Source organism: Salmo trutta, chromosome 4, assembly GCF_901001165.1.
Source record: "Salmo trutta chromosome 4, fSalTru1.1, whole genome shotgun sequence".
NCBI lineage: Eukaryota > Metazoa > Chordata > Actinopteri > Salmoniformes > Salmonidae > Salmo > Salmo trutta.
The window spans coordinates 72121124-72133593 of NC_042960.1; the positions used below are offsets into that span (position 1 = coordinate 72121124).

The window sequence follows — 12470 nt, forward strand, 5'->3', positions numbered from 1 at the left end:
GCTTAGTGATGAGCTTCGTGGGTACTATGGTGTTGAACGCTGAGCTGTAGTCAATGAATAGCATTCTCACATAAGTGTTCCTTTTGTCCAGGTGGGAAAGGGCAGTGTGGAGTGGCAATAGAGACCGTTTACACATTCTGCAAAATATGGACATTGTTCAGTTCTCAAATTCTGTGATGTAGTAGAAGTTCCTTTGTTCTACTGTGTAAATTCTCTCCTTACTGCATGGCCAGGGGGAGAGAGTCCCCGCCAGAAGTTTACGACCTGAGATAACAGAACCTGGGTGTAGGAAAGTGTGAGAGAGGGGGAAGCCAGGATCTACACCCAGAAAAGGACCACGTCATGACAACAGTATAGCCTCATAACATGGTTAAAACAATAATTTTTATATCATCCATAGCTCTGTCTATTAATCTGAGAGTGGTTACACTTCTCCAGGCACATCTCCTCAACTTTTTAACCAAAACAGAGGCGAGGTGACGGTTTTTGTTATTGTTTCATCTGTGGATTTGTCCTTTAAACAGATGGATATTCTCAAAGTGTCAGCAATAAAAAGGTAAACAATAGACTAGCAAATGCAGCATATGGCATTTATTCTTCCCATGTAAATAGCACTTTTCAGTAGTGCTCAAAGCCATTCCACGAGCGCAGCATTTATTTTTCAACTCTAATCAATGAGGCCAATCAGTCGTCCGTGACAACACAATCATAAACAACAGAGTAGGGCTGGCTAATAAGTCCTTAGTTTTGGGGGTCATGCTCAGGTAAAAACAATTTGGCTAATATATACTTCTATATTTCCAAGTCCTATTCTTGAAGATCATTTAATCGTATTATTATATGTAGTAGAAAGCGATGGGTTAGTAGAAGCCTACATAACCAACCCATAAAGTAAAATTTAACATCCATATATGGCCAGCTATGTAAACTTTAACATTGATTTATCCTGCAATAGATGTTGTTCAATTGGTAACATACATTTTTATCTTCTTCCAATGCCTCTTAAGGGGAAAGTCATCTAAAAGTAACTGAATGTAATCAGATTACGTTACTGAGTTTGGGGTAATCCAACAGTTACATTACTGATTACAGGTTTGGGCAGGTAACTAGTAACTAACGGATTACATTTAGAAGGTAACTTACCCAACCCTGGCTGTTAGTGAGAATTTCCCTAGTGTTAATACATTTGTGTTTACATCATTAAGCCTTTATGAATGACCAAAGGTGTCTGACTTTAAATGATGTAGATCGCCATGTGATAGTCTTTATAGATGTCTTTATGAATGACCGAAGGAGTCTCTCTTCAAACTAAGTGTTACAGGACACGACAATGAATAGGTTATTAACGTTCTGCTGATTTATGAAGGTTCTCTGATGATCCACAGGTTACTGAAGAGAGGTATTTACATGGGTTGATGGACCTGCATATCTTGTGTATGTGTGTGTGTGTGTGTGGGTGTGTGTGTGTGTGTGTGTGTGTGTGTGTGTGTGTGTGTGTGTGGGTGTGTGTGTGTGTGTGTGTGTGTGTGTGTGTGTGTGTGTGTGTGTGTGTGTGTGTGTGTGTGTGTGTGTGTGTGTGGAGTAGTTCAACATGAGATTGCCGCTCCAGGTGTTCCTGTTCTGTTCCCATGGAGACCAGCGCAACACGTCACCCTTTATAAAGCACATGTTTACATCATATAACGACATAGTGAGTTGACGCATTTGACATTAGTGATTATGTCACACAGTTATGCCTTCATTTATGAACCCTTTATTAAAAAAGCATGACATACGGTTTATAGATGCTTTGTAACAAAATGTATGTAGTGCTTATGAAGGCATTATGAAGCCTTTATAAACTGAACGTGATTTAAAGGGGGACCCGTATTTGGTTGTGGACGCCAGTCACTGATTGCTGTTTGCTCATCTCATACAGCAGCTACCCTGTTGTTGACTAACAACAGAAAAACACGGTTTGCCAAATCTCACGATATTGAGGAACCAGGTGTGCAAAGACTGGAAACCAAGGCTACTGTTTACCTATCTCATACAGCACAGCCCTGATGACGACATGATAGGGCAAGCTTTGCCTTCAGGTTTTCAATTTCTTCTGTCAATAATTGAATAACTTTATTAGCCTATTTGTAACAGAGAAGAGTATTTGAGTCTGGAACGGTATTGTTTTCTCCCAGCGTATCTTCAGCTGACCTTCTAAGGCAAAGTATCTCTTAGCAACGGGGTAGAGACTAGACCTCTTGGCAGGGTAGAGGAGTTTTGATCTGATGAGGAAACAGCTGCCAACGCTTTGTCTCGTCACCGTCCACAAGTCCAGAACAGACGATGGGAGGAGCCACAGGACTACATAGAGCCATGACTACATGGAACTTTATTCCACATCAAGTAACTGATGAAGCAGTAAAATTTAGATTTAAAAAACAGATTAAAAAAAAATACACCTTATGGAACAGCATGGACTGGGAAGCAACACAAACATAGACACACACACACACACACACACACATGGATTTTGAACTGTCAAAATGTGGTAGTAGATTAGGGGCCTGAGGACACACACTTAATGTGTTGTGAATGTTTTTGTAATATATTCAGACTGTCTCTATCCCACCATCTTACCTTACAGACTGTCTCTATCCCACCATCTAACAGACTGTCTCTATCCCACCATCTAACAGACTGTCTCCATCCCACCATCTAACACACTGTCTCTATCCCACCATCTAACAGACTGTCTCCATCCCACCATCTAACAGACTGTCTCTATCCCACCATCTAACAGACTGTCTCTATCCCACCATCTAACAGACTGTCTCTATCCCACCATCTAACAGACTGTCTCTATCCCACCATCTAACAGACTGTCTCTATCCCACCATCTAACAGACTGTCTCTATCCCACCATCTAACAGACTGTCTCTATCCCACCATCTAACAGACTGTCTCTATCCCACCATCTAACAGACTGTCTCTATCCCACCATCTAACAGACTGTCTCCATCCCACCATCTAACAGACTGTCTCTATCCCACCATCTAACAGACTGTCTCTATCCCACCATCTAACAGACTGTCTCTATCCCACCATCTAACAGACTGTCTCTATCCCACCATCTAACAGACTGTCTCTATCCCACCATCTAACAGACTGTCTCCATCCCACCATCTAACAGACTGTCTCCTATCCCACCATCTAACAGACTGTCTCTATCCCACCATCTAACAGACTGTCTCTATCCCACCATCTAACAGACTGTCTCTATCCACCATCTAACAGACTGTCTCTATCCCACCATCTAACAGACTGTCTCTATCCCACCATCTAACAGACTGTCTCTATCCCACCATCTAACAGACTGTCTCTATCCCACCATCTAACAGACTGTCTCCATCCCACCATCTAACAGACTGTCTCCATCCCACCATCTAACAGACTGTCTCTATCCCACCATCTAACAGACTGTCTCTATCCCACCATCTAACAGACTGTCTCTATCCCACCATCTAACAGACTGTCTCTATCCCACCATCTAACAGACTGTCTCCTATCCCACCATCTAACAGACTGTCTCTATCCCACCATCTAACAGACTGTCTCTATCCCACCATCTAACAGACTGTCTCTATCCCACCATCTAACAGACTGTCTCCTATCCCACCATCTAACAGACTGTCTCCATCCCACCATCTAACAGACTGTCTCTATCCCACCATCTAACAGACTGTCTCTATCCCACCATCTAACAGACTGTCTCTATCCCACCATCTAACAGACTGTCTCCATCCCACCATCTAACAGACTGTCTCTATCCCACCATCTAACAGACTGTCTCTATCCCACCATCTAACAGACTGTCTCTATCCCACCATCTAACAGACTGTCTCTATCCCACCATCTAACAGACTGTCTCTATCCCACCATCTAACAGACTGTCTCTATCCCACCATCTAACAGACTGTCTCCTATCCCACCATCTAACAGACTGTCTCTATCCCACCATCTAACAGACTGTCTCTATCCCACCATCTAACAGACTGTCTCTATCCCACCATCTAACAGACTGTCTCTATCCCACCATCTAACAGACTGTCTCTATCCCACCATCTAACAGACTGTCTCTATCCCACCATCTAACAGACTGTCTCTATCCCACCATCTAACAGACTGTCTCTATCCCACCATCTAACAGACTGTCTCTATCCCACCATCTAACAGACTGTCTCTATCCCACCATCTAACAGACTGTCTCTATCCCACCATCTAACAGACTGTCTCTATCCCACCATCTAACAGACTGTCTCTATCCCACCATCTAACAGACTGTCTCTATCCCACCATCTAACAGACTGTCTCTATCCCACCATCTAACAGACTGTCTCCATCCCACCATCTAACAGACTGTCTCTATCCCACCATCTAACAGACTGTCTCCATCCCACCATCTAACAGACTGTCTCTATCCCACCATCTAACAGACTGTCTCCATCCCACCATGTAACAGACTGTCTCTATCCCACCATCTAACAGACTGTCTCTATCCCACCATCTAACAGACTGTCTCTATCCCACCATCTAACAGACTGTCTCTATCCCACCATCTAACAGACTGTCTCTATCCCACCATCTAACAGACTGTCTCTATCCCACCATCTAACAGACTGTCTCTATCCCACCATCTAACAGACTGTCTCTATCCCACCATCTAACAGACTGTCTCCATCCCACCATCTAACAGACTGTCTCTATCCCACCATCTAACAGACTGTCTCCATCCCACCATCTAACAGACTGTCTCTATCCCACCATCTTACCTTACAGACTTGTGCCACTCTAGAGATCCAGTGATCAGCTTCTGGGTTGCTGTCAGAGTTCTTCTCCCTGAAGAAGACATATATCTTCTCGTTGTCTGGCTCCTCCTTACGTCTCACCCAGCAGGCAGAGATAAATGTGGGCTCTGGAAGGACAGGAAATATCAATCAATTAACCCATTCCTCTATAAAACGCTCCAGTTATCATTTATAGTGTTCCACTACCTATCTAACGATTACGCAATCGTTTCTGCCAACAAAAATAACGAGAAAGAAAACCTGTAGGCATCTCATCACAGTATTCTCTGAAGAAAGTTTCAGAAAGATAACAGAACACATGGGTGTAACAACAGAACACATGGGAGTATCAGTGTATCAACAGAACACATGGGTGTATCAACAGAACACATGGGTGTATCAACAGAACACATGGGAGTATCAACAGAACACATGGGAGTATCAGTGTAACAACAGAACACATGGGAGTATCAACAGAACACATGGGAGTATCAGTGTATCAACAGAACACATGGGAGTATCAACAGAACACATGGGAGTATCAACAGAACACATGGGAGTATCAGTGTATCAACAGAACACATGGGAGTATCAACAGAACACATGGGAGTATCAACAGAACACATGGGAGTATCAGTGTATCAACAGAACACATGGGAGTATCAACAGAACACATGGGAGTATCAGTGTATCAACAGAACACATGGGAGTATCAACAGAACACATGGGAGTATCAACAGAACACATGGGAGTATCAACAGAACACATGGGTGTATCAACAGAACACATGGGAGTATCAGTGTATCAACAGAACACATGGGAGTAACAACAGAACACATGGGAGTATCAGTGTAACAACAGAACACATGGGAGTATCAACAGAACACATGGGAGTATCAGTGTATCAACAGAACACATGGGAGTAACAACAGAACACATGGGAGTAACAACAGAACACATGGGAGTATCAGTGTAACAACAGAACACATGGGAGTATCAACAGAACACATGTGAGTAACAACAGAACACATGGGTGTATAAACAGAACACATGGGAGTATCAACAGAACACATGGGTGTATCAGTGTAACAACAGAACACATGGGAGTATCAACAGAACACATGGGAGTATCAACAGAACACATGGGAGTATCAACAGAACACATGGGAGTATCAACAGAACACATGGGTGTAGCAACATAACACATGGGAGTAACAACAGAACACATGGGAGTATCAGTGTATCAACAGAACACATGGGAGTATCAACAGAACACATGGGAGTATCAGTGTAACAACAGAACACATGGGAGTATCAGTGTATCAACAGAACACATGGGAGTATCAGTGTATCAACAGAACACATGGGAGTAACAACAGAACACATGGGAGTATCAGTGTATCAACAGAACACATGGGAGTATCAACAGAACACATGGGAGTATCAACAGAACACATGGGAGTATCAGTGTATCAACAGAACACATGGGAGTATCAGTGTATCAACAGAACACATGGGAGTAACAACAGAACACATGGGAGTATCAGTGTATCAACAGAACACATGGGAGTATCAACAGAACACATGGGAGTATCAGTGTAACAACAGAACACATGGGAGTATCAACAGAACACATGGGAGTATCAACAGAACACATGGGAGTATCAGTGTATCAACAGAACACATGGGAGTATCAACAGAACACATGGGAGTATCAACAGAACACATGGGAGTATCAGTGTATCAACAGAACACATGGGAGTATCAGTGTATCAACAGAACACATGGGAGTATCAACAGAACACATGGGAGTATCAGTGTAACAACAGAACACATGGGAGTATCAACAGAACACATGGGAGTATCAACAGAACACATGGGAGTATCAACAGAACACATGGGAGTATCAACAGAACACATGGGAGTATCAGTGTAACAACACAAAGTACTACCACAGAAGAACCCTGAGAGAGTTCCATTCAAACTACAGTGACCCCCCTCTTCCATGATTAACAGCCACAGAGCCAAGTCTGCCACCTTAAATCATGACGTAGCTAGTAAGCCTTGGCTTGGCAGCTATGCTGATACGCTGAAGAGGAGACGGTAAGATAAGGATTTCACTAATGAAGCTGTACTGTGATCGCTGATGCCAGACTGAGAATGAGACAGCGTCCCAAAAAGGCACCTTTTCCCCTACACAGCGCACTACTTTTGACCAGGGACCATTGGGCTCTAGTCTAAAAAAAGTGAACCATGTTGAGAATAAGGTGCCATTTGCTCGGCTATGAAAAGCCAACTGACATTTACTCCTGAGGTGCTGACCTGTTCACCGGACGTGCTACCTGTCCCAGACCTGCTGTTTTCAACTCTCTAGAGACAGCAGGAGCGGTAGAGATACTCTCAATGATCGGCTATGAAAAGCCAACTGACATTTACTCCTGAGGTGCTGACCTGTTGCACCCTCGACAACCACTGGGATTATTATTATTTGACCCTGCTGGTCATCTATGAACGTTTGAACAACTTGAAGAACGATCTGGCCTTAATGGCCATGTTCTGTTATAATCTCCACCCGGCACAGCCAGAAGAGGACTGGCCCACCCCTCAGAGCCTGGTTACTCTCTAGGTCATCTAATTATCCCCAGCTTCCAATTGGCTCATTCATCCCCCCTCCTCTCCCCTGTAACTATTCCCCAGGTCGTTGCTGTAAATGAGACTGTGTTCTCAGTCAACTCACCTGGTGAAATAACGATAAAAAATAAAAAATAAATGATCTCTCTTTACATACCGGTCACCCACTTGTCATACATCCATACGTTGGTTCTGCTGCCAGCTTTCCTTCTGAACTGCAGTGAGCTCCCATCGCTGTATAAAGGAGCAGCAGAGTACAGGTCTCCCTCTAAAAGATACATAACAGATTCACGTTACAACAAGGAAACAAAGATATTCAATAAAATATACATGTTATAAGGTATTACTACTGGATTTGATTAGGTGGTTATATAGTATGATCTCATGTCACACACAGAGACACACAGACACACACAGACACACACAGAGAGACACACACAGACACACACAGAGACACACACACAGACACACACAGACACACACAGAGACACACAGAGACACACAGAGACACACAGAGACACACACAGAGACACACACAGAGACACACACAGAGACGCACACAGAGACACACACAGAGACACACAGAGACACACAGAGAGACACACACAGACACACACAGAGAGACACACACAGACACACACAGAGACACACAGAGACACACAGAGACACACACAGACACACAGAGACACACACAGACACACAGAGACACACAGAGACACACACAGACACACACAGACACACACAGAGACACACACAGACACACACAGAGACACACACAGAGACACACACAGACACACACAGAGACACACACAGACACACACACAGACACACACAGAGACACACACAGAGACACACAGAGACACACAGAGAGACACACACAGACACACACAGAGAGACACACACAGACACACACAGAGACACACAGAGACACACAGAGACACACACAGACACACAGAGACACACACAGACACACAGAGACACACAGAGACACACACAGACACACAGAGACACAGACACACACAGACACACACAGAGACACACACAGAGACACACACAGACACACACAGACACACAGAGACACACAGAGAGACACACACAGACACACACAGAGAGACACACACAGACACACACAGAGACACACAGAGACACACAGAGACACACACAGACACACAGAGACACACAGAGACACACAGAGACACAGAGACACACAGAGACACACAGAGAGACACACAGACACACACAGAGACACACACAGAGACACACAGAGAGACACACAGACACACACAGAGAGACACACAGAGACACACAGAGACACACAGAGACACACAGAGAGACACAGAGACACAAAGAGACACACACAGACACACAGAGACACACACAGAGAGACACACACAGAGACACACAGAGAGACACACAGACACACACAGAGACACACACAGAGACACACAGAGACACACACAGAGAGACACACACAGACACACAGAGACACACAGAGACACACACAGACACACACAGACACACACAGACACACACAGACACACAGAGACACACACAGAGACACACACAGAGACACACACAGACACACACAGAGACACACACAGAGACACACACAGAGACACACACAGAGACACACAGAGACACACACAGACACACACAGAGACACACACAGAGACACACAGAGACACACAGAGAGACACACACAGACACACACAGAGAGACACACACAGACACACACAGAGACACACAGAGACACACAGAGACACACACAGACACACAGAGACACACACAGACACACAGAGACACACAGAGACATACACAGACACACAGAGACACACACAGACACACACAGAGACACACACAGACACACACAGAGACACACACAGAGACACACACAGACACACACAGAGACACACACAGACACACACAGAGACACACAGAGACACACAGAGAGACACACACAGACACACACAGAGAGACACACACAGACACACACAGAGACACACAGAGACACACAGAGACACACACAGACACACAGAGACACACAGAGACACACAGAGACACAGAGACACACAGAGACACACAGAGAGACACACAGACACACACAGAGACACACACAGAGACACACAGAGAGACACACAGACACACACAGAGAGACACACAGAGACACACAGAGACACACAGAGACACACAGAGACACACAGAGACACACAGAGACACACAGAGAGACACAGAGACACACAGAGACACAAAGAGACACACAGAGACACACACAGACACACACAGACACACACAGAGACACACAGAGACACACACAGAGAGACACACACAGACACACACAGAGACACACAGAGACACACACAGAGAGACACACACAGACACACAGAGACACACAGAGACACACAGAGACACACAGAGACACACAGAGACACACAGAGAGACACAGAGACACACAGAGACACAAAGAGACACACAGAGACACACACAGACACACACAGAGACACACACAGAGACACACAGAGACACACACAGAGAGACACACACAGAGACACACAGAGAGACACACAGACACACACAGAGACACACACAGAGACACACAGAGACACACACAGAGAGACACACACAGACACACAGAGACACACAGAGACACACAGAGACACACAGAGACACACAGAGACACACAGAGAGACACAGAGACACAAAGAGACACACAGAGACACACACAGGCACACACAGACACACACAGAGACACACACAGAGACACACAGAGACACACACAGAGAGACACACACAGAGACACACAGAGAGACACACAGACACACACAGAGACACACACAGAGACACACAGAGACACACACAGAGACACACAGAGAGACACACAGACACACAGAGACACACAGAGACACACACAGAGACACACAGAGACACACAGAGACACACAGAGACACACAGAGACACACAGACATTCAATAATTCATTGCATTTTAGTGAAAACGTACGTATTCTACGCCAAGGGATCTGATTGGGTAGTTATACACTACATGACCAAAAGTATGTGGACACCTGCTCGTCCAATATCTCATTCCAAAATCATGGGCATTAATATGGAGTTGGTCCCCCCTTTGCTGCTATAACAGCCTCCTCTCTTCTGGGAAGGCTTTCCACTAGATGTTGGTACATTGCTGCTATAACAGCCTCCTCTCTTCTGGGAAGGCTTTCCACTAGATGTTGGAACATTGCTGTTATAACAGCCTCCACTCTTCTGGGAAGGCTTTCCACTAGATGTTGGAACATTGCTGCTATAACAGCCTCCTCTCTTCTGGGAAGGCTTTCCACTAGATGTTGGAACATTGCTGTGGGGACTTGCTTCCATTCAGCCACAAGAGCATTAGTGAGGTCGGGGCACTGATGTTGGGCGATTAGGCCTGGCTCGCAGTCTGCGTTCCAATTCATCCCAAAGGTGTTCAATGGGGTTGAGGTCAGGGCTCTGTGCAGGCCAGTCAAGTTCATCTACACTGATCTCGACAAACTATTTCTGTATGGACCTTGCTTTGTGCACGGGGGCATTGTCTTGCTGAAACAGGAAAGGGCCTTCCCCAAACTGTGCCACAAAGTCGGAAGTACAGAATTATCTAGAATGTCATTATATGCTGTAGATTTCCCTTCATTGGAACTAAGGGGCCTGAACCATGAAAAACAGCCCCAGACCATTATTCCTCCTCCACCAAACTTTACAGTTGGCACTATGCATTGGGGCAGGTAGCATTCTCCTGGCATCCGCCAAACCCAGATTAGTCCGTCGGACTGCCAGATGATGAAGTGTGATTCATCACTCCAGACAACACGTTTCCACTGCTCCAGAGTCCAATGGCAGCGAGCTTTACACCACTCCAGCCAACGCTTGGCATTGCCAATGGTGATCTTATGCTTGTGTGCAGCTGCTCGGCCATGGAAACCCATTTCATGAAGCTCCAGACGAATAGTTATTGTGCTGACGTTTCTTCCAGAGGCAGTTTGGAAATCGGTAGTGAGTGTTGCAACCGAGGACAGACAATTTTTACACGCTACGCGGTTCAGCACTCATGGGTCCCGTTCTGTGAGCTTGTGTTGCCTACCACTTCGCAGCTGAGCCGTTGTTGCTCCTAGATGTTTTCACTTCACAATAACAGCACTTACAGTTGACCTGGGGCAGCTCCAGCAGGGCAGAAATGTGACGAAATGACTTGTTGGAAAAGTGGCATCCTATGACGGTGCCACGTTGAAAGTCACTGAGCTCTTCAGTACGGGCCATTCTACTGCCAATTGTTTGTCAATGGAAATTGCATGGCGGTGTGCTTGATTTTATAAACCTGTCAACAACGGGTGTGGCTGAAATAGCTAAATGCACTCATTTGAAGGGGTTTCCACATACTTTTGTATATATAGTGTATCTCTGCCACTGAACCACTGAATGTTAAGTTTGTATTCTAGTGAAGACAACAGTCGACAGCTATGTGTTCCACATACCTACAGTGAGGGAGAGTGCATTCTGGGAGTAAACGTAAGGAGAGAGTCCAGTGCCTTCGTAACTCTCGACTATCTCAAGTGTGTGATTGGGCATCTGAGAATACTGTGGCATAAACACAGGAAAACACTCATCAAAGACAGGAAACAAAGATCACAATGGGCAACTTACAAATAGCACCCTATTCCCTATGTAGTACACCGCCACATGCCGCTTTTGGTTAGAGCTTTGGGCCAGTAACCGAAAGGTTGCTGGATCGAATCCCCGAGCTGACAAGGTACAAATCTGTCGTTCTTCCCCTGAACAAGGCAGTTAACCCACTGTTCCCCGGTAGGCCGTCATTATAAATAAGAATTTGTTCTTCACTGACTTGCCTAGTTAAATAAAGGTTACATTTAAATTGTTTATTTTTATTTTTTATAATTTTAACCAGGGCCCATAGGGAATAGGGGGCCATTTGGGACACATGCCATGAAAACATATGTGATAGAAGATATCAAATCAAACTTTGTCAC

The 12470-nt window shown here is 45.0% G+C and overlaps 1 protein-coding gene across 1 annotated transcript in view; it reads right to left on the minus strand.

Annotated features, from left to right (window-relative positions):
- sema7a (semaphorin 7A (JohnMiltonHagen blood group)) overlaps positions 1-12470 on the minus strand; it is a 91269-nt gene that overhangs the window by 52607 nt on the left and 26192 nt on the right. The window contains exons 5-7 of the mRNA XM_029751974.1: positions 11958-12060; positions 7612-7722; positions 4809-4951 (exon numbers count right to left, since the gene is read on the minus strand). Coding sequence (XP_029607834.1) covers positions 4809-4951; positions 7612-7722; positions 11958-12060 — 357 coding nt within the window. The remainder of the gene's footprint in view (positions 1-4808; positions 4952-7611; positions 7723-11957; positions 12061-12470) is intronic.